Here is a 25,689-nt window from a genome sequence, read left to right as displayed (position 1 = left end):
AAATAATAATAAATAAATAACATCAGATATAATTATGGAAAAATACGTAAAATTAACTCACTATTCAAAGGGTTTGCATTTATAGTAAATTATATAAAACAAATCAATGAATTTCAACGTTTTATTGCTTTGATTTATTTTACTCCTTTTTTGTATTAGTAAATTTGAAAAAAATATTTTAATGCTTTTCGATTATTAAATTTCGGTAATTTATTTTACATATTTTTTATGTAATATATAAAACATGACGTTACAACCATGTAAACACAACCAACAACTATTTAATAAATAGTGAGACATCAGACTGAAATTAATATATAAATTAGTTATAGCAATTAAATAAAAAAGTTTTCAATACATGGCACTATGCACGACTTCATTACGATATTCATCCATGAGATTAGGAAAATCTAATCTGTGATGATCGTTCGAAATTACAATTATATCATAATTACTTATTCCGAACTCTCAGATATGATAGTCCATATGGGATTGAAACCTAGGTACTTCAGGTATTAAACCAAATATAGCACTAATATATTTTGCTAGTAAATATATAAAGTAAACGCATAAATATATATATCTGAACAAAGGATGCGTTTCAGCAATTATTACATCTACCCATCAATATGTCTGCTTCGAAAAGCAATACAAGTTGGTAGATATAAATTGAGGTGAATTGACTACGTGTATCGTGATGCCAGAAGGACGGTAGCTATGGAATATATGAGATCCTGTAATTCATACTATATACTCAATACCGAATTCTAAGGAGATATTGATAAAAATAGTGTAGATAGTGGTGGATAGATAAGGATTGTTTTGTCTTATTTCAAAGCCAAACAAATGGCACGTACATTGTCCAATAATCATTGCCGATCACGGCCATCGCCAGGGTCATCGTTCTTCTGCCTTTTTCGAAGGAAAAACGAAAACGGCAAAGAGGAAGTGGCGCGCTGTCCAAATCGGCCATTGTGCGACCGGCGACCGGAAAGTCGTGGCAAAAAAATAAAGCGTGATGACCGATCGGCGCACGACGCGAAAGCATTGTGAAACCACCAGAGGTGGAAAAACACGGCAACATCATCTGAAAATAGAAACGATGTATCGTCCGTCGGCCGGCGGTGAAAAGCTGAAATATCACTTAATTAATCGGCATTGTCGGGCGTGACCGTTTTGCTTTGAGACCAATGGGCGCTTCAAGGTGGCTTGCGCAGAGCGAACATGTAGATGGGATTTTCCCATCTTAGTGTGTGGAGATTGACGAGGAAAATATATACTACTATAATGGACGGCATTGAGCGAGTTTCGTTATTCTGAAGAGCGACAAAACGGTAATGAATGAAGAGCTCGAGACGATACATCAACATTTTCCAGAATATGGTGTGAAGAACAGCAATACATCTTAATGATCCATGACTTGAATGTCTGCAGCTTAAAATGTCCAGATAAGCTTCACTGAAAGTATTAATTCAAACGCTAGTTGCTTCTCACGTTTTTAACGAACAAATTATCCATTATTTAACAATGTAAGAAAGTTATTTAAATAATAGAAAATTATATGAAAAAAAATATAAAATAAAAAATACCTATTCTATTTAATTTATAAATTAATGATATTGTTAATATTGTTATTTAATCATTAGAACTGAATTTGTTTGAACAAATAAAATAATATATGATATTTATTTCATTTTGATAATAATAATTACAATTACCGTATGATTTCCACTTTCTTGAGATTACATCGGATTAAGAATCAATATGGTTAGGTTCAGACCGATTTTAATACTATACATCGGTAATACTATTTTATTCTAAATTACAAATCATTCAAAACAAAGCTATAAAATAATACATAATACACATTTTTATATTAATCTTAAAAAATGCATATTAGCTCTTCGCACAATTCGCTATTTCGAACATTTAAAAAAAATTAAATAATTAAAAAAAAAAAAATTATAAACATTAGTGAGAAACGGAAAAACTTCAATGTTGATACGAACAAAAAGAAATCAAGGACTCATAAACTTCACACGATTCGAGATAAAGATGGAAATTATTAGACGTTCTGATAGCGGTGAATCTTTTGCTTCAATCGGACGTTCGTATTATACAAACAGGTCTACGATATGTTCAATTTTTCAAAATAAAAATACAATTAAGGAATACGTTTAAAATTGTGGAAATTAAAGATATATTTCTACAATCTTTAAAGATATGTTTCCAAAAAAACATGAATGAAATGGAAAAATCTTTGTCATCATGGATCGATGACCAACATCAAAAAGATATCCCTCTGAGTATTTCAATCATTCAAGCAAAAGTTCTTAGTTTGCACAAAGATTGGAAGAATAGATTAAAAAAAGGTTTAGCACGGTTTTTCAAGCAAGTACCGGTTGGTTTTACAATTTAAAAATGAGGTGTGCTTTTCATAATATTAAATTTACTGAAGAATCGGCTGATGCGGATAAAGATGCTGCAAAAGAATTTATTTCCTGATTATCCAAAATTATTGAAGATAGAGGATATTCCCCTAGCCAAATATTTAATGTAGATGAGACAGGTTTATTTTGGAAAACTCTTTAACAATGAAAAATATGAATGAAGCCTTTACGCACCTTGACAAATTTTTAAATATTATGGAAGATTGTGATCCCAATGGAGAACGCATACCTCAAGTGCGTGGGGCGATCAATAAAGACATAGCATGTTATAAAATACTATACGAAGAAAAGGAAAAGAATAGTGGAAAGCAGTTAGCTCTTGATAACTTTTCAAAGGAAACACCCGCAAACCCCACTTAAACATGTCTCTTAAACGCCTCTTAAACACCTTATATTTACTTGATAAATAAATATTTTAAAATACACACAATTTAAATTTTTTTACTTCCCTCTACTTTCGAACATTCAACATTCGCACACATTTTCAGGAACCAATTATGTGCGTATATATTTACATTTTTGCGGGATATAGATATAGCTATATAGAACACGATAACTACCGTAATTTTAATCAGATTGCCATTAACCAATTTTTCCAAAATGTTTATTCCGCCATCTTGTTTTAAAATGAGAGCTATTTAAAAAAAATCGTAATTCAGTAAAAAATAAAATAAAAAGAGCCGCAAAGTTCAATATTAGAATTTAAAATAAAATAAAATTTTAAAAATATTTTTTTTTTACATTTTTTTTGGGATATACCGGTTTTTGAGAACACGATAACTATATTTTTATTCGTATCGCCATACAAATTTTCTTAAAAATATACCCAAATAGATTTTTTGCTACCTAATCCAGCATTTTGTTTCAAAATGGCAGCTATTAAAATTAAAAGAGGCCAAAAATGTTCTATATTAGAAATTAAAAATATTTTTTAACCCTTTAGACGCGGTCAGAAATAAATATCATATAAAATAAGAAACTATATTAAATAAATTAGGTTTATAGGAAATACAAATTTAACTGTGTTTCTTTTCTTTGCTTTAAAATGCTCTGATTTTGATCAATTTGTTTATATAGATCGCCATTAGATATAGTTTGTTAGCCATGTAGATTTAAAATGGCGACTATTAAAAATAATATTAGAGAAAAAGTAATAAAAACTAAAATATTTTGTAATATAAATTCAAATAAAGCAAACAACTTTTATATATAGATTTTGATGCCTTACGATTTTTTTAAATTATAATTTATATGGATCGCCATTAAAATTAGTTTGTTAGCCATGCTGTTTCAAAATGGCGGCTTTTAAAAATAATAATAGAAAAATTGTAATGAATTTATATTCAAGTATATTTTTTGGAAATTTTACTTATCAAGGAAAATTTATTGATATAGTTAAATGGAAAAATTGCTTGGAAATACTTGGATATTTATATAAATTATTTTTATGCTCAATTTACATAATTGTTGAAATGTTCATGGCATTTAAACATATTAAACTAATTATAGCCGGTTGTTGATATTAACACTGTAATAGTTTCCACAGGTGGCAAAATGTTAATCGTCCACATAATTTACTCAAATTTTTAGCTATGCATTACATATAGAAGATCAGTGTTATAGTAATTCGAATATCATATTGAAAATTAGTGATTATAAATATAAATAACACTCATCCCTCCATTTACTCGGTAGAAAAAACGATTTAAAGTCGATCTTACGTTAAAAAATACGTTACGTTAAAGATCAAATAACTAAATATATTCATTCCGCGATTGGTTTATAGTTATTTATGCATAATTTGTCACCATTTTTATGAATAGGAGTGACTTCAGTGCATTTCAAAAGATCAGGAAATGATGACATTTTGAGAGTCCGAACAAGAGCAGCGAAATTGATCTCGCAACCCTTCAAAATTAATTGGGAACTAAATCAGGTCCAAAAGTACGCCCCTCGTCTTTAAATTCTCAAAACCAAAGAGCATTAATTAATTATAAATATTATTTTATGTTATTGAATAATAATTGACTCAAAGAAGATCAATTGTGAAAATTTACGTCAAGTGTCAAATGAACTTGATTCCAGTATAATTATTCATGGGTATCACGTTGCTGTAATCAAACACAGGTAATCTACACCTGCTACGAATCTCCGCTCGAGGCATCATTACCCAAAAATTAATTCGGCACACACTTAGAGGTCTATTTTAATCATAACGTACCGTTTCGCGCCTCCGCTAATGTCCAAAGAAATCATGTTAATCTAATGACCAGACTCAATAGGAATTATTGAGTTATCAGCGCGTGAAGTCGCAGCCGCTGCTTCAAGTTCGGCAATATCCAGTTAGCCACCCTAAATTTATACCGTCGTGACTTATACCAAAGCATGCCATTAGAATGATAAAAGACTCAGACTCTAGCGTGGAAATTCGCTACTCATCCGTCAGACGCCGGTGCTCTTTTCCATTTATTTGAAGACTCAATTCTATGGTAAATTATGCGAGACACTTTTGACAGGAACTCGCAGTCCGGAACGGAAAAAGAATAGATCTTATATCCAAGGACCACCAGAATCACAATTAGAATATTTTGAAATGAAGCATTGTTGTAGATAAGAATCGCGTTTCATTACATCTAGCAGCGCTTTGTGTTCAATATGCTATAAACATACTTCGGTACAATTTACGGGTTGTAATATAGATTTATTAGACCTGTACGCAGGTATATTATGTATAGCGGGTCATTTCGTTGGCTTCGAGCTGCTCTGTGGTTTGCTGTATGATTGGATTTATATACTTCGAGGCCGGTGGCACTTATTTGATTATTTATAACTGGACTTCAAAATTTATGGTCTAATTGCGATAATTTTAAACGAAACCGTCGTAAAGTTTAAGGTTGAGGTCACCGAAAGCCATATAATATACATACATATATATATACGACAGAAAAAAAATGATTCGTTAAAAAAGTTATAGACATTAACTTGAATTAAGTGGTAGTAAAACTGGCTTCTTACGCTCTTCGTTGATTTTACGTCTTTAATAAACATAAAACAGTTTAATAGAAGGTCACGAGGTTATGATATAACGCAATCGATTACTAAGTAACCATACAAAATGATTAGATCATATTTAAAAAAATAGGATCTTAAATATTACGGTCTTTAATTTGTGTTCCACAAAACACAAGGGTTCATTGAAAAATAATTAATCTTATTGAATCCATTGCGGTCCAATTTATTTAATCACAAAAATTAGGCTTTTTACCTATTATTTATATATTATTTATTTAGGGTATATCCTGTATACGTTCTAGATGTTGGGACCACTACCTAAAAAAACAAAATATGTATTCCGATATAATTTCACTGAAATGACATCTTTAAAAAAAATATTTTTGTCATAATTTTTTATAGAGTTAAGTAGAGAATTATTAGTTTAGAATTAGGGATGTCATTTCATCTTTTTTAAGGCGGGCGAAGGGGGGGAAAAAGGTCAAAAGTTGGTCAGGCAGTGGTTGTTTTTTTAATATTTCGCGCGCGTTAATTGTTATTATGATATTAAATAGCATAGTTGATAAAAAATTATATACTTAATAAAAATCAAGAAGTTTCGGTTCATGTGTTTCAAAAAAAATCATAAAATTATCACTAAGCGGGTTAGTGTAAAATAATAATTAAAAATCGTTAGTGTAAGATAATAAATAATAAACGACTTTATAAAAAATTGTGTGCATTATGCAATTTCCTAAGAAATTGAGTCAAATTATTTCTTTGAATATTAATTTAATTTCAAAGAAAAGCTATATTTTGTTTTGTAAAAAAAACTATTATCAAAATATAATAAATTTAGTCTTCAGCGGAATTTTCTTTCCAATATATTTTTTTTGATTTTTGGTAAAAAATCGTTAATTATTGTTTAATATTCTATAAGTAAATTACAATCCATACAAGTTTGACCTTAACTGCTATATACAATTGACTGACCTCAATCAAATTTTGCATAGTTATTCTTAAGGACCCTGCTTAAAACATTGTAGCTATAATATTTTTGCATCTATTTATTCTGTAGTTCTAATTGTGTTCATTGTTTTTTTAGATGTTATCAAAATATACTATTTTTTTATACTAAAATAGTGGCTAACAAGCAGTTTTTAATAATTTTCGGTAAAAGGGTTTGCAATAAAAGCCCTGAAATTGTAAATTCCGTTAGTAAAACACATTCTTAAAAGTTTGGCCATAACTGTACTATATAGAATTTAATTTTTCATGGACCCTATTTGAAACATTTTCATAGTATTTTTTATTATATTCCTTTTTAGTTTTCATTGTCTATATTTTTAGTGTTTTATTAAAAAACAATTTATTACTATAATATAACAAAATTTTGTCATGCGTAAACGAGCAAAATTTTATTTCTAAAAAACGTATTTTTTTATAATTTTCTGTTATTATTGGCTAAAATTTGTTTCTATAAAATTTTGAAAAACTTCATAGTTACTCATAAGGACCCTGCGGAAAGCATAGGAACTGTATTTTTAATTCTATTTATGATTTAGTTCGCATTATGTCTACTTTTATAATCATTTTCTTATTAAAAAAATAGTGCAAAATATACCAAAGTTTTGCTAAATTAGCGTCCAACAAGCATATACAACAAAAATAAATTTTATAAATTATATGAAGAAATTCTATGTTTCGTTCGTAAACCACAATAATTAAAAGTTTGGCCACAACTGTCATAAATAAAAAATATAGTTACTCTTAAGGACCCTGCTTAAAACATAGCATTTTTGATTCAGTTTGCGTCAACAGATTTTATGTTTAAAAAAAACATAAAATTCTATAAGTGACTTCAAACAAAAAGGAAATATGCTATTTTAAAATAAAATTAGTAAAAAAATATATTCCTGATTATTGATTAGATTACAATAAACTTAATTTTAAAGAACTAGTTTTTTAAAGATAATCTAATATTTGTATTAAAATCTAAAAAGGTTGAATAATTAGACGCTTAAGAAAAATCATGAAAATATTATCGTTTCGCGATCTAATTTTAAATGCTATAATTATAAAAAAAAAAAAACACTTTAATGGCAATTAAAAATGTGTATTTTTAATGTAAAAAATATATATTGCGGCCAGTCACAACACATACTATTATACAGAGCCAAATTAGCTCACGCGTGACGTCATCATGGAGAGGGATACTAATCGCATTAACGTTTTAAATAATCTTGTTAACAATTTTCGATTGCGATTAAAAAAATGATGACATTTAGGCAAAGAAAAAGCTCGTATTTATATTGTGGTAATTATATGTACTTATATGAACGATATCAATTAAATTTGATATATGAAAGCATTCTCTCCGAGCACTATGGTTCTTTATAAGTTTAACTCAATGCGCACTTACACATAAATATACTATTTTCAAGTCACACAAAATTGGATGTGAATCCAAACCAAACGTTATTTCTCTAAAAAAAAATTGTGTAGAAATAGTAGTTTACAAATAGATTTTTTCTAATGCATGCAAGTAAAATTTATTAAATAATGTAGCAAAATATTGAAAAAATTAACGATGCATAACAAAATACATTTATGCATTTTCTTCAATTAGAATGTTTATGCCTCAATTTTTATTTGCTATTTTATAATGAAAAACTCATTATAAAGTACAGTATATAAAATAAATAAAATCAACTTGAAGGGTTTTGAATGTTGCTGGAAGTTTAAGACCACTGGAATAGTGGAAGGATTTACTAGAGCATTTAAAGCTTCTAATGGTATCCGCCTCTAGAAAATAACAGCAGAAATGAGATTGTTATATGTTGCTCATGCACACAGATCTAATCTCTCCGATGTCTTGGAAACAGTCAAAGGTTAGACCGAGACCGGAGCAGATCACGATTCGGAGAGGAACGAGCGTCATCAATCCGGTGGCGGTTCGCTTTGTGCCACCGTTGCCAGTATTGGGTCAGTGAGGGATAATGATCCAAGCCAGCCATATATAGGCTTCCGGAATACCGCTAGTCCAGTCCTGGTAACAATAATTGTGCCTTGGTCTCGCACGTGGCCGTCTCTGAGGAATCTGGTCATTATTACGAAAGCTTCGAGCCTCGGGAGTGAGTGAGTCACGTGGCGTTAACGGTCACAATGCCGAGAACCGGTCCTTTACGCGCCGAAATACCAGCACTGGTATACTGACACTTGGAGAGTGTCATCGAGGTATGAGATTTCGTCAACGTGACATATGAGCGTGGCACGAGTTGTGTGAGTACTACGTCATGATACGTGAGAGCATTTGCCTGGTTGTGGTCGGTTTTGGGATTGTGTGGTGTGCCTTGGGTGGTAATTGACAGTTTGGAATTCTTGAGAGCTGTTATTTTGCGATTAAAGTGATGTATGCACATACTAAGACGTATGTTCGTCAGATCTTTTGATTACACATGATAGTCAACGCTTGAGAAATATCCAGAAAAAAATTAACATATTAAGAACTGTTGAGTTAATATAATATAACATATTCAATGCCAAATATTTTTGCCTGGGTACCAAACATAACTTCCCTGGATTACGCGTTCCATAAAATGACGACGTTGCCAATCGCACCGATTTCAATAGTCGATTAAGATATGTATCAGTCGAAAACAAAGAGTCTGGTTCCGCCCCGATTCATCGAAGATCGAGGACAGAAAGGGACATTCTATTTTTCTCCAATTTTCAAGGAAATGCGCTTCTTCAGATACTTTTTAGAACTACCACTTCGCTTCCGACTTGGAATAAATGAGAGTTTAGTAGAACGACAGTCAACCCTTAAAAGACCGTGCATCGCCTTTGCACGCTAGTAACATTTAAAACCGTTTGAAAGTAATGAACAAAGTTGAAATAGATAGTTTTTTAATTATATGTAAAACAGCAAAAAATTCGCTACACAGTCAAGTACCTCTGCCTATTTTTAAATGAAATTTAAATTAAAAATTTTCATTAAGGGCAAAAAAATATTGTAAGTATTTGAAATATACATTGACATTTTTTTATATTTTAAATAAAAATATCTGTTTATGAGTAAAATATCACAAATGTTTGAACTGTGTGAGTCACTGAGAATAGTGACTTGAATATGAAAGTTTACAAGTTTTCTTATAAATTAGTGCACTGGTTTTCCATGGCATTCTAAGAAGAAGGCTAAATATATCTTAATTTTATATGAAAAATGAAATTTCAGTATATTCCTATATATTTTTTATACAAGTTAATACTTTTGCGACAGAAACCAAATTTTGCATAGTTAATCACAAGGACCCCGCTTAAGACACAGATATTTTTGTTTCAAATTCACTTTTAGTTCTCATTGTGTATATTTTTGTTAATTAGTTTTTTTTATTAAATAATAATTTATCAACACATTTTCATCATGCAATAGAAATTGTTTTTGGCATATTTTTCACTAAATTTGTTGATATTTTTGCGGAGAATTTCGTAAGTAAACCACAATATCCATATCTGCTATATACAACCTACACTATTTGACCAGTCTAAATCAAATGTTGGATGGTTACTCTTAAGGAGCCTGCTTGAAATTATATGATACATTAATATTCTTTAAAGATTATTGTATCTGCAAAATATACAAAATTTTCGTCCAGCGTGATTTATCGAAATTTTATTTAAAAAAATGTATATTTTATAATTTTATGGAAAAGTTATTTTTTGTAAATAAAACGTTGTTTACGGTTTTATTTGTCTAATCTTTCTGAAGAATCACCTTATGATATAAAAAAACATTTAAAGCAAACAATTAAAAACTCACATGCATTGTGTTTATTAGTTTGATATTAATAAAAAAAAAGTGAGACGTTCATTGAGGATATATTTGCCTACTCTTTCTGAAGAATCGCCCTATGATATATGTAAGTGGGTAAATATTTATTTTTAAAAGTATTTTTGTTTCAATTCCTTTGATAGTTTTCATTGCTTCTATTAGGATTTTGCTTTTAACAGAAATAATAAAGCTTGAAACATTTAAATAATTCTGATATTAAGTAAAGTTATATTTATTTACTCCTTCTGAAGAATCGCTCTATGACATATTTGAGTGAAAATAACAAGAATGACTCTCAAATAACAAAGTTTATATCATAATCTTAGGCAAAGCCAGAAACAGTTCGCTCTATTTTATATTATTCATAATCTAATATTTATTGAAGGAGACAGTTTTGCAAAATAATGTTACTGGCTAAAACTATAACACTAAAACCATAACGAAGATCTATAAATGTAGGCAATACTTTCCAGATTCTAATCTGCTAACGGAGGATGGAAGTTAGGTAAGTTTATGACTAAACCATGGGTTCTCATGTGAACGATGGATAATTGAAATTTTGGAATTTGTCTCAGTAAAGGTCATAATCCAGAATAAGGTTCATTTATCTCAAGATACAACAGTTACGTCTCATTTTAGTCCCAATTATTTTATAAAATATGTTCATGAATACTTTACGTTACGAACAATCTGACATTCCCACAGTAATGTTCAAATATCACACAACCAGAAGCGCACGGTAATTAATTAACCTTGGCAAAATAATAATTAAACGAGCTGCTTCCTCAAACTCTCCAACGCATACATTACAGTTCCAAAATTATGGTAATATCATACTGATCGCCGATTAGAATGCGGTTATTCCGTTATGCATAACCAATAGTTCAACTAAAAAAGTCATCGCCCAGTGGGACCGGATCATTTGTTATATATGATAATATACAGAGTTTAGATGCTATTAACCTTTTGCACTCAATACAACAGTATTGCAACGAAAAGTTCCAAATAATCGATGACGTCATCGTCGAGGTACGTGCGAGATTGAAGATCTCAGCATCTTCGCGCGAGAAAGGTGTACACCCTGTCATTATTGAAATGGTGTAATGGTAGATAGACAATACGACCTCGCAGCTAGTCATTATCGACAATGATTCATAAGCCGAAGCATTGATAGGCATTTAATGCACCTTGAACCAGCGGTGCGCAACGGGCGGGCCGCGAGTGATGTTGGGCACGCTATTGAACAAGTGGAGACACCTGTGCGTTTGATTCTGGGGCACACGCCCCATGACAACAACTGGGGTTGGTTTTTAAATTTATGGTGGCATGACACGTTGCTATGATATAATTTGACGCAATCATTAAACATTCAGGGCATAAAAAAGGCAACACAAAAATAGAATATAGCAAAAGAGTTTATATGTATTATTTTTAATGAGCGATAAACTGTTTTATGTTAAATAAAATGACAGGTTAACCTAATGTGTAACGATGGTCAAAAATATATAAGTAAAAAACTAAAAAAAGAACAGATACAAATCACGTCAGTAAAATCTACATTATACACGTCAACGAGACAACAACAAAGAGTCTAGTTCCACCCCGAATCATTAACAAAGGATCGTTTACTGAAAGTAATACGTTTTTTAAAAAATAATTTTGCCAGTTATCGCATTGAACGTATTAAATGAGAATTTGACTCTTTTTGGATTACCGCAGGCAGTAGCGTAGCCTGGATTTTGTGAAGGTGGGAGGGGGTTTGTCAAGAAAAAAGGCCAGATATTTTTTGTAATTAATATTTAATTAACATAAAATCACTGGCTGCGCTCCGCCAAGGGGGGGTTCAGACCCCCCTCCCCTTCACTACGCCACTGACCGCAGGGATTCAAATTAGGACCACTGTTATTTATATAATTCATAAACGACATAGACATCTAAAAATCTAGCTTTTTGTTATATGTCGTTGGCGACTAGAATGTGTTATAAAGTATGCAAACGATTTAGATTCCTTGCGAAGATGAGCTACTGATTACATTTCGGCAATGGAAAGTGCCATGTCATGTCGTTTTTTCAGATCTTTATTGCTAGTGAAGTTTTCTTATTACCCAAGTGATGAACTGGCTAGAGATTTTCACAAGACCTCGGAATTATGTTCGAGAAAAAGTGGAAATTCTCTCTACATTCCAATAATATTTGTGCAAAGTTTTCTTAGATGCTCGGCTTTTTTATGAGGAGCGCGAACCACTTTAATAATCTCTCAGTGATTCCTGTCCTTTATAACGCCCGTAGCAAACTGAAACATAATATGGAACCCTTGCAAGGCTTGAGAAAATAAAAAAAAATATATGGGATTATTGTTATAGTCTATTGGTTATTATCATTTTATTTATTGGGAGCTTTAGGTTATGATTAGCTATGTTATTTTATGTTTTAAACCAATCTGGTATTAGGGAGGGGAGAGGCTTGTGGGGTTTGTTCAGAACATTTTGATAAAAATACATATCTTTTATATCAGTACTATAGACTAGTAATCGGTGACTAATACTAAAAAGATCTGGGATTAAATTCCATGTGGAACAAAGTATTGTTAATGTCTGAAAGATCTGAATTAGTGAGTATTGCATAATTATAATTCTGATCGATCATCAAAGATTAGGTTTTCATAGATTTACCTAATCTCGCTGAAGATTCATATATTTTATTTAATTTCTATCATGTCTGGGAGATCGAAATTAGTGATTATAATCACAGATTAGGTTTAGATATAGATTTTTATAATCACACGGAAGAATATCATAACAAATAATTAAAAGTTCGTGCAAATATTTTAATAAAAGTTTATGATTAATAAAATAATTGTGTTTAACCCGTTATAGCGCATTGGGCTAACGCCTAGCTACAATAAATTAATTTAGTTCATAACTGCAGATATAGATTTTACTGTATTTTTCTATTTGTATATATTTTGTGCTATATAAAACTGTTGGGCACACACAAGGCGTATACAATATTAACTCGGGTATTTCCAATGTGCAACACAAAATAGTTTTAGTCAAAATTTTATACAAATATGAATATATTTATAAACGCACTTAAATGCATATTTGAAATAAATTTTAGTGATATGCTCTGTTGCACATAATCATTCATATAAATATAAAAACATATATAAGCGGTATGCCTCGTGTAAGAGAAACGTTCACGAGCGCTGACGTCCTGGTTGTGACAATGAAGGATAAGGGACGCAATCGCGACTCTCTAAATTAGTGTTTCTTAGCCGATGATCCGTGTACTACTGATAGTCCAAAAATAGCTAACGTCCATTTTAAAATGCCTATGCTAAAAAATCGTCCAAATTAAGCCCAAATTCAGATACGTATTATATAAATAATATTTTTTATTCTATTGATAGCAGTTCTCAAAATGTTTTTGGTATTTTTAGTGGTCTTCTTAGATCACTTTATAGGCTACAGTTAAATAAATTGTTGACAAAACCACTCCAACAACGCTACATCTAGAACGCAATGAATTGTATCACAATGCTCCTAGTAAAAAGGAAATAGGATATAAATACGGAAACGATCCGTATTCTTTCTTGTGAGATTTTTTCTCTGAATCCTCTCTAAAAACAAAGACGCTACGAGCTACCGTATTGTACAGAACGCGATTCGTCAATAAATAAACGCCTTACCGCAAACTATGCATTGTTTTTAATCAATATCGCTGTTAACAAATGAATCATAGAGGAAGTTTGAAAAATATTACTGTAATCAAAATATAAATTATAAAAATAAAAAAAAATTGTCATCATTTATATTCATACTCGCTGTCAATTATTGAAATAATCGGTAAGGTTTGATTGGCATTATCTATAATTAACCACATGTGTAAATATAAAGTCGTAATGAATAAAATGTGCGAGATCACTGTGTCGAACGCGATTTGCTAAGGTTTCACAAACACGACGCAACGACGTTTGTCGCGCGAATTTTTGTCTTTGCCAATTCAATGAGCAGGGGTTGAAAACATGTTTTCGAAAAAAAATACATTATTTTAATCTATGCAGTCTCGTTTGCGAGAAACCGTGTTATATAATGCAAATGCGAGCGTATTTTTTTCACGGATGCCAGAGCAATAATTACAGTTGAAAGAGCGCAAAATCGACACCGATTCGGAATCGAGCTTTAGATTTTTTTTCGGAGTCGAAAAATAAGACACGATGATTGCACATGTATGTACATTTGTGAAGATTTTACGGACGGGTTTTGTCGGAGTTTTCTCCGACCGAGAGCAAAATTCGTTCCACTTCGCACGGCGGAATATTGAAAAATTGTAATTAGCTAAATTGCTAATTATCGCCGGTTCGAACCCGTATTACAATACTTAATACTATAATACAGTGGCAACAAACATTTTTTAATTTGCCGCTTTAACACAAATACGACGCTGTGGTTTAATGTGTTGATAAAGGTAAAGCGTAACGAGAATCGTCAAACGTTTTATGCTACTATATTAATTTGTACGACAAAGATATTATGGAGAAAAACGTCTAGACTAGTAGTATAAGTGAGTGACTAATACTTGAAAGACCTGATTTAATAATAATATTTTTATAGGTGCTAAATGTTTGACGTGAGTTATCTTAGATTATTTCCTGCTGAGATAATTTTATTGCTAAAAAGAAAGCATGCCTTTCATAAGTTATGGAAAATATTAGGAAATCCATCTGCTCTCGATGAATTTCGGTCATTAAGTGCGCGCGTTATGTCTTCGATTATTTCCTGTCATCGCAATTACTACAAAATATGACAAAAACAAATTATTAAATTCATTTATACTTATCGCGCTGCTCAGTCAACGCCAAAACTAATGAACTTTGATAGAAAATCTTTGGACAGATCACAAAATATTGTTGACGGTTTTTCTTTGTCTTTCAAGTAAACGTCATATATACGGATTTTAAGAAGGCCTTCGACAAGGATTGCCAAGGATTACAATTAAAAAATTGTTGGATTGCTCGGATGATTTAACTCGGTTATTTCCACGATCGTAGATAGTTTGTGACCTATGATGGCCGATTGTCGAAAGAGTATTTCACCCCTTCGTTGGCACGGTGTGCATTTGGCCAGAAAAATGCATGTCATTTAATTAAATACTATGAATCTAAATGACATGAAAATAGTAAAATATTCAGATTCCAAACCAGATATTATCCCTCAAATAAAATCTAAAAAAACTGTCTCGAGTTAACCCTAAAAAATTTTTTTTTAAATATGTCATTTCAGTTAAGTAATATTGGAGTACATTTTCACCAGTAGATACATATTTTTACTACTGAAAATATAATTTATCTGGCAGGTGGTAGTAAAATTATATGTTTTTAACTTTTCCATATGTAATATATACATTTACATGCTATGTATAAATGTGTATTTTTCAGTAGTAAAGTCCAAATAGAATTTCACCGGTAGATATTTATTTCTACTAGCAAAAATAATGTACTTAATGTACTAAACTAAATGTATGTTTATTAATTATTAAGATTCGTTAGACAATAATATAAAATAGTTATATATAACTCTAATATAAAATATTTAGAAGAAATTGAAATTTCTATTAATTTATTTTATCAAACAGTCTCGATTTTTTTAAATATGTCATTTCAGGGATATTATATCGAAATAAATTTTTACCGGTGAAATTATAATTTAGTAATATATATATACATTGACATACTAATTATTATTTATTTACTCGTATTGCATAATTGTTACAGTTAAGTTATATTTTCACTAGTGAAGACTAAACACATTTTTACCAGTAGATATATATTTTTACTAGCGAAAATATATTTTAACCGATAAGCGCTAGTGAAATAATATGCTGCTCTATAATTTTATGAAACCCAATTTGACAGTTGCGAAACGTTCATTTGCTGTTCAAACCCAAACCTTACGAAAGTTCTAAAACTATAGTTTTAAAATTTTAATTTGATCAATTCCAAAATACAAACGAAGCCAACTCATCTCTCAGGGAAAAATAAGCGTAAGAAGTACATCTCGGAAATAGCTCCATAGTTGGTCTGCACTTTGATATTACTATATTTTTAAAATATGATAGCTATCCTTACCGATATTACTATAAATTTATAATATAAAAGTATTGGTTAAAGTATATTCAAACCGAATTTTGGTCAATAGGAGGGCGCAATATAATTATCACTTCTCAGAAGTCAAAAATTCACGTCAAAAGCAATAAAATCGCGTCGGCGCCGTCGCAGTGCAGTGGGAACGTTCAGTAACGAGCGATGTATTTTCATTTAAACTATTTATATTGTCTCGTAGAATAAACTTTAAACCAGATAAGTTTTTTCAACACTAACTTGTGTTGCTGAAGTTTTTAAATCTACCTTTGAAATTTTGAATAAATGAGGAAATGTACCTTTATTTTCCTTCCAAAATTGTAATTCAAAAGTCCAAACTTTGATTAAAGTTATTCAATATTAATTCAATGTCCACATCTGTAAAAATAGGGATTCTATGTGTCACTATGGCCATTTTTTTACTACTTAAAAAATCCTCTAAATCCACCTTTTCATCGGATGTTTCACTTGTGCATTTGTGATTGAAATTTTTTTTTTTTAAGAATTGTTATTTGTATCAAACATTATTTTAAACAAACGTTGCATAGTTTTTACTTATTGTGACTAAGTGTTTGAGCTTGTACGGAACCTTTCTTCCGGTTTTCGATTCAGTTCCGAGTTAAGTGTGTCATTATTTACTAAATAGATGTTGATTGTGTTTACACGGTCGTATAACGTATTGCCATATTTCGACGGAAGATTCAAAAGAACAAATTGACGCTTTCTGTGTATCATAGTGTTTTTTGCACAAAAAACACAGAAAAACCGTGATGCAAGATTAGAATGTTTTTTTCGTGTAGTCCAGTGTACATCTCTTGAACATTACACAACAGTAAATTATTGTAAATAGCCATTTTTGTTTATATGCTCATGGATTGAGAGCCTCTATCGCAACGTTTGCTGCTGCATTTATAGCGTATTAATTTTATATTAGAAAGGTTCTAGTTTGTGGAAAACAGAAAATTTTGAAATTCGCTATGCGGAAATAAACAATATATAAATCACAGATAACATAACCCATTAACCCAAATATTGGCTGCGATTGCTCAATACGAAGCAATACAATTTTTGCGGTCACCAATTTGTGGATTGATAACAATTTTTATCATAAATCGTAAAACAATTACAATTCCGTCTACTAACTTTGTTAGTATAAAGAAAATAGTTAACTAACTTATTGTAGTGAATAAAATAATTGGAAATATATTTACACATAAAATGTTTACAACCACAATCAGCTAAATGAAGATTAAAACACGCAAACGTGACATGTATAAATGTACATTAAAAAGTCAGTTTATGGATGCACATATAAATGTTACTTTTGATTTATGTATGATTCATTATTTACAGTACATTCCCTTCTTACCTATAATAAAGTAAAAAACATTATATTACATTGTGCAGAAATATATTTTGCCACAAATATTTATATAATAATCTTATCATTTTTTAGATTCTAAGCAATTGATATGATTGATTATAATACATATTCAATTAATTAAAATCTGGGTTTTGCGCTCTAGATTATAATTGAATAGCTGGTTAGAAAATGGGCGTATCTGCTTAAATCCACTGTTGAGAAAAAAATGTATGTTACATTTTTTGTAGTTAGTTACACTTATTTATAAATTGTAAATATATATTTCTATACATATTTAATAATGCATATATTTATTACTTTATTTATATCTCTTAAAAAACGGTTTCTGTTTTCATGCATCATATTTTAAGTAAGAAATATATATACATATTACAGTGAATATGTATCAAGAACTTGATTTATAATTTCACTGGTCATAATGATTTATGCTTGGGATATTTTGCCCTTAACAAGTAATACAGCTGTGGCCAATTGAATGTTTCATAGGCAATATTTCATGAATTTTATTATTGAAATGTATTCTTTCCTTAAAACTTGTTCTATTGTATTTTTTATGATCAAGTGCATATGTGGTAATAATTTACAAGATATTTTAACTAGTTAAGCCTCCTCAATTGCACGTTAGCCTCGGATATGTAAAGAGATCTAAACAAATGTCGATCATGGTAAAATCTAAAATAATAGCATATCTCAAAGAAAAGGTTTCAATTCTAGAGATCGCGAAGAGTGGGATTTAATGGTTCTGCTATTCGAAAATTCTAGAGAAGGTGCAAGGGGGTGGTCGGAAGCATATGACGTCTACTCAAGAAGATCGCAGAATAAAGGACATCATAAAAAATATCGATTCAAAATTGCTGCTGAAATACAAACATAATTGTAATCTACTTCAAACACGAATATTTCTAGACGGACAATGAATAGACGTTTGGTTGAAGCTTGATTTAAACCCAACAAAAAAATACTATTTACTGAGAAAATGAAAACGAATCGCCTTGAATGGGCAAAAGCTCATCGCCGTTGGACCGTCGAAGATTGGAGAAGAGTGGCTTTCTGCAAAGAATCCAAATTTAATCTGTTTGGAGCAGATGCTAAGCTACTGTGCGCCTTAAAAAAGCGAAAGATTTCATTCCTTATGTATTAATCGATTCATCAAGCACTCACTCTATGTGATGATCTGGGGGTGCATGACAGTTTATGGATTGGGCTCTGTAAATTTTGTCCAGGGCATATATAAATTGATTATATATAACTTTATTCCAACCCTTGAAGAACTTATCCAACATACTGCTGAACCCATTTTGTAAGACGAGTCGAATTATAGTTTTCACATTCAAACATTCACTAAATTAATCCTTTATCTATAGATTATACAATTCAGAGAGTTAATGGGAATCACATCATTAACATGGCCAAGAAACAGCCCCGACTTTAACCCAATTGAAAATTTATAGGTAATCATAAAACAATAATTAAGAAAAAAACGATTACAAAATTTAGCCGAGCTGAAAAAACATATCATGAAAGTGTGGGAAGAGGAGATCGATCTTAAAATAAATCTGTATTTATCGATGTCATGCAGAATACAAGAATTAATTAAAAATAAAGGAGAAATGACGTCAAAATAATTTTATTAAGATGTTACAAAAGTGTTTTATTTACAAGCTTCTAATTTTTAAATGTCCTCGATATTGCTTTCTATGAATAGAACTAAAAAAAAGGTCGCGCGCAAGTGTTGAGTCTGAGGCTCGCCATTATACACTTGCTGGGACGACGAAAAAATTGCACCTTTCCCTGAATTAACGCAATTATACATTCCTAATTTTACAATACCCATATTTTTTTAACAGTATCAACGGATAACGAAAGTTAACAATTATAATTATCCATTATAAATTCAAAAACGTGTAAAAAATGCATCAAAGTTGATAAAATAATCAAAATACGTATAAGAACCGCCATGTTAACTTTTCATGCGCTGTTCAAACCTAAGCCTAACTTAAACGAATATAATAATGTTTAGATTAGGTTTAGGTTTGAACAGCATATGGACGTTTCACAACTGTCAAATTAAATTTCAACGACAGTTTAGAACAGCATATAATTTCACTATCGCTTATAAATTAAATTATATTTTCACTAGTAAAAATATACATCTACCGGTGAAAATGTATTCAGATATGATTTCACAGAAACGGCAGTGAATATATCTTTAATATAATTTTACCGGTAATACATGTGTTTTAATCTAAGAATGTACCACTTGGGAAAAAAATATTTTACTATATTTATCGATTACGTCATAATTCTAAATTGACTACTCACATGAGTCATTATAGTGCGTTTAAAAGACTGCGTAAAAGAGCGCGTCTAGTAATACATTCTTAGAATAACTAGACTATGAACACAATATATGAACGCTTTTTGCCATGTATAAATAAATGCCTTGAAGTCGCACTAAGTTGAAACTTTAAACATACAAATCGTTACAAAAACTACTACAAAACAATTAATGTTTATGTAGGTTTTTACTTGGGCTACAATTCGTTTCAAGTTTAGTTTTAAAAACAAAAACCTTTGCAGATAATGATTGCTAAAAATTGACTTTATATTAACTATTCTATAGTTTTAGCAATTCGAATTTCAAATATTTAATTTAATTCAATACATAACAGAGCAATAAATGTTTCCAACTTTAAATAAGTTTAATTAGTACTGCTGCCGAAAATACTCATTTAGTTGTTGTCCACGTTGGATTTAATATTAGCTATTATAACTTAATGTCTGTAACACATTAATTACTTTAGACATACTTAAAACTGGGCATTATTCGTATGTTTTAAAATATATGTCTATGTAGCACAATAAAAATGCAGATATACGAGTAATTTATGGAATTTCAGCAATTAAATAGTGTTTTTTTTTCATGTGATTGTATCAGTTCAAATAAAATTCGTGCAATTTATTTTTGTGCTATATTTTAAGTATAAAATAATACGAGATTTTTATGCTCAATTATTAATTAATTATTCTCCCTTTCCTATATTAGAGTATTGTCTACTTTTATACACTAGCTTAAGACGATCCTGAATTTATAATTATACTATTCTATAATGTACGAAACACGATTCCCAGATCTTAGCATGACTATTATCTAATATAATTTTTGATATCTTATCAATAAATAGTAATCAAAATTGTAAGGTACCCTAACAGAAAAGCGAGGTTTCGAGCGCAAAGTGCGATATTATGAGCGCATGAAACGAAACAAACGTTGTTTAAAGGAATTGGCATAATAAAATAGTCTGAATGAAATTTAATTTTCATTTAAAAAAACTGTTATTATAAACTAAACTACGAATTGAGTCTATATCTCTATATGTCTTTAATTTAATAATAATATTATAAAATGTACGCAACACGATGTCCTATTATCTGATTATCTGATTTAAAACTCTTTGGCAATAATGAGTTGTGAATTATGAGAGCAAAGCTTTGATATATAGTACTTCAAAAATTTACTAAGACTTCTTTCTGTAACCATAAGCTATTGTTATGGCATTTTAAGTTAAATTATCAGAGCCAATAAACCAGAACATCTATTATGTGTATATTATAAAAAACACATTTAATTTTTAAAAAAAGCAGTTTTAATTGGAGATATATTTTGGTAATTAAATAAATCTGGATTCCAAGTCTTTACAGGTTTTAAAGGATTAAACAATGTGATTCAATTGCATAATTATTGAAAAATAGAACACCAAAGTTTGCCACTGCCATTGTGAATCACTTATGATTACATAGAAGTTGATGTCGGTGCAATAAAAATAAGCGCGACATACGATCTTAATAAATTACTATGGGGCACCGTCGTCGCTTTTCGTACGACATGAATAATATGAATAAAAATAATGTATTATAGCTTTAGAATGATCTCAAATAAGTGAATTGCTAATCGCCATATATTACAAATTATAACACAACTTTCTTTGACGCTAAAAATTGTACAAAATAAACAAAGCTTTGAGTAAAATTTAGGTAACCAACTAACATGGAAAGGGATCGTTTTTCCAATTTCGATCCTTACTAAATACATACTATATCTGAGCTTTTTTTAAATACCAATGATGAATTATTAATTATTACTAGCATAAAATAGCTGGAGGGGTTCTATTGTAGTGAGTAATTTTTACCGTGATACCGTGACGGATTGTTTATAATATAAACACTTTAAAGTAGTCCAAATACAATTCTAACATCAATTGAATCACCGCTATTGTGATATTTTAACAACACAGGAAATCGATAGAAAGCATTGTTTCCTAGAATTAGACTGCACGGGATCAAATTTAACAATCCCACAATAGTTTACAACGAACGGTACCAGGTAATAGGTAATGCGAAAAAGAATATCGTCCCAGTGCGAATGTTTGGTCACCGTACAGGTGTGACCCCAAACAAACGTTTATTATTTATATGTAATATTATTATATGCATTTGTTTTCCGAAAACCGTTACGCTCGGCGAAACGAGGTTATGTTGTTAACAAATTCTATTGTCAGAGTACACCTTCCTAATTATTTTACCTGGCAGCGGACGGAATTCCATAGATTCCGCCCACTTTTAGATTGGGGTTAAATACTCCCCAAAGAGAGCGGGGTCGATGGTCGAGCCTTACCCAGTGTCAGCGCGACGGCGGAGTGATCCATGTTAGCTTGATTGAAACATCAAAACGTCTTGAGGTTTAAATGTGAAAAAATAAAAAAAAAACACAACACAAAGGCACAAACACACACGAATCGCCTCGCCGACGGCCGCCGGCGGACTGATGAAGGCTTCGCTCGAGGTGCAAACGGAAAATTGTCGGTGCGCGGGTGGCAACACTGATGGTTTAAACAATACCAAAAGTGCGCATGAGTGGATTTTAAAATTATGGTAATTAAACACAATGGTATCAAAATTTTACAAACGCTATTAACACTGATAAATAAACATTATGCTAGATAGGCGGTCCCCAAACTTTATCAATATATTGGCTCATAAGGTTGATAACATCAAATTTTTATTAAAATATACATATAAAAAAGAGGAAAAACACGAAACGAAAAGAAGAACGCCTATTGTTTCATGAAAATATAATGTTTATATTAATAAATGCGGCATAGCGGCATTTAAAATGTGGCTGTATAATTTGAAAGCTGAAACAAGAAAAAAAGGGATATTTATTATAAATCAATACGTCCTAATGATTTTACATCACGTACATATATATATACATATATCATATGTTATTATTTCTTTACGTAGAGAAAAACGTATACATATATACATATATATTTATTTTAATTATTACACATCAAATGATTTTTTTTGAAAAATAAAGTTAATAAGAATGTAGAGCACACATAAAATGAGTTTGCACTATAACGTATAATTATTTTCATAAGTTTGCACTATAACATATAAAAACTCTATGTCTAACAAGTTCACTGAGAATAGATGAATCTTGTAAGATGCTCGGCTTCTTTATGCGGAGCGCGTGTCACTTTTCGTGTAGTTTAGGAGGAAGTAGTTTAACTATAAATACTTTCGCCGAGAGCTTGTGTGTAACGTTCGTATACAAATGTAGACTAACATGCACAAATTTTGCTCTAAGGTTTGTGTTAAAGCATTAAAAATGCTCAGATTATTTATGCGAAGGAAGTGTCACTTGAACAATTTATTAGGGATTCGAGTTTCAACTTAACAAATTGGCCCTAAAACACATTTATAATGACAATATATTATTATGCTGACCACCTGTCAACACAAAACTGACCTTGAGGATACACATATCATATACTATAAATTCTGGCTATTCTTTATAAATACTGAGCAATCGACTAATAAATACTGTCCATCTGTTAAAATAATTCTTCCATTTATAACAAATCCTAACAAGTCCAATTTAAATTGTAACCATTTAATATATATTCCGACCAATTATTATAAATTCTGACTATCTAATATTTATTCTGGCTGCTAAAATTCTTACCTTTGAATATTAATTCTGACCCATGTAATATAAATTCTAACTAATGTTATATAAATTCTCACCACAACTGTGTTAAAATTCTGACTCGAAAAATAGGAGCCAAAGGGGACTACGGATCAAATTTCTATTAATATACTAGTGTTTTTTGCTAGAAGCGTTGAGATGCAATTCAATATATTTCCGGCGTAGCCTATATTTAATGAAGCAGTATACAATGTTTCTGAGAGGTGGATTTACTATCCGTTGATGTTCTATTGTGCCCTAAAGAAGCGATTGCGTCCCTTATTATTTTTGTTGCAGCCAAGACGTCAGCGCTCGGGAACTACCCCATTGTCTTATCTAAATTTTTAAATTATGCCTGACTAAAATATCATTGAAATTGTTTTACATTAAACAATATACTCTAGATTATCCGGCTAATCGAAAAAAAAATCGAGCTTTTAGTGTATATATCGATTTAAAACAACATAAGGTATGTTTAATGCAGATTATTATTTAACATACTATTTGTTCTCAAAACGATTTTTGAATAGCAATACGTATTGTCCTATGTTAAATTATTTCATAAGTAGTCAGTTTATAGAACAACTACACATTCTTTGACAAGCTTTAATTTAGATCTGCTATTTTGTTACATATCAATTATCGTTTTTTTTATTATTTTTTTATATTATGTTAAGTTTGCTTTTCTTAGGATTTTATACCGTTGCGCTCTATTTTTTTATAAAAATAATAACACTACGTTTATCAATGGATTAATGCACTTAAATAATCGAGAGTATAATGTGTTGTGTTTAATTTATAAGCTTCTTGAGAAAAAATAAAGCATAAAGTACAATTTTCTGTACTCGTTGTGGGAGCCTAGATTTGTTATGGCCAAAACTTGCCGGCACCTGAGTAACACTGGCGTGACGGCTATTCTCTCCACTGGCAATCTTCGGGCGCTCGGACGTGTGCCGTCCCGCGCCCGCCTCGTTTATTTTACTCGCCATGTAAACAACTAAATCACAATAAGATACTACTGCAGCGGCTCAATCTGTGTCTAATTGCCACCCGTCACTATTCGCGAAGAAAGGATATTCACTATTTTATGTTTACTATATTCCTTCAAATCTATGAATAAAAGTCACTTTAAATTTACAGTTTTCTATTAAAAATTATGTGAATTTAAACTTTGAGTTTTAGGGTCCAACCATGTTCAGACAGCACGTATTTTTCTACTTTTCGTTCGCTAAAAAGAAATATTTTATTCATGAAATTTGGAGCGGTGACTTATTTGGGCATGGTCGACAATTTTGTTATGGGTCACCGATCATGACCTCGTCGATTTTCGGTTGTAGTAATCATAGCTTATAACGTATCGAATTTTGTTTCAGTTAAACAGATCGGTCGACTGTGTAGAAATGGTCAAATAGATTTCTACCCTGAATAGTAAATATTCACGACTACAAATGAGCGCAGATTAATTAAATCCAAACAAATCTAGGCTCCCACAACGTTTCGTTTTTGTTCGACTTTGCTGATTAGTTCAAGGTATCCCTTCCAGTCTTTGCTGCACAAAACATTTTTTTACCATTATTGAAGTATAAATAAGCTCATATTTCGGACCTCGTATCGTGTATCTTAGGTAATTCATCTTTTTCCATTTGACGGTTAAAGGAAGTTCTAGATTGCGTCATATAGTGAAAAGGATTCAGCCACTGGAGAATCTTAGTCTATGAAACTTTTACCATACGTTTATAAAGCCACATCTTAAACTCTTTCAGTCTATCAATTGTATCCATTTTTAAAGTCTAGATCTTTCATCCGTACAATAGCACTGATTTGAAATATCACATTATGTTGACGCCCATTTCG

The 25,689-nt window shown here is 30.8% G+C and overlaps 1 protein-coding gene across 2 annotated transcripts in view; it reads right to left on the bottom strand.

The window, feature by feature from the left end:
• Nucleotides 1-22,625, bottom strand: part of crb (cell polarity complex component crumbs) — a 52,491-nt gene extending 29,866 nt beyond the window's left edge. For both annotated transcript variants that reach the window (XM_088197244.1, XM_088197245.1), the window contains exon 1: nucleotides 22,477-22,625. In XM_088197244.1, the coding sequence (XP_088053370.1) occupies nucleotides 22,477-22,507 (31 nt within the window). In that variant the 5' untranslated portion in view covers nucleotides 22,508-22,625. The remainder of the gene's footprint in view (nucleotides 1-22,476) is intronic.
• Between the last annotated feature and the right edge of the window lie 3,064 nt (nucleotides 22,626-25,689).

This window comes from Plectrocnemia conspersa, unplaced genomic scaffold (genome assembly GCF_051122295.1).
Source record: "Plectrocnemia conspersa isolate PC_06_02 unplaced genomic scaffold, ASM5112229v1 ptg000011l, whole genome shotgun sequence".
Taxonomy (NCBI): Eukaryota; Metazoa; Arthropoda; class Insecta; order Trichoptera; family Polycentropodidae; genus Plectrocnemia; species Plectrocnemia conspersa.
This window is presented reverse-complemented; position numbering and strand designations above follow the sequence as displayed.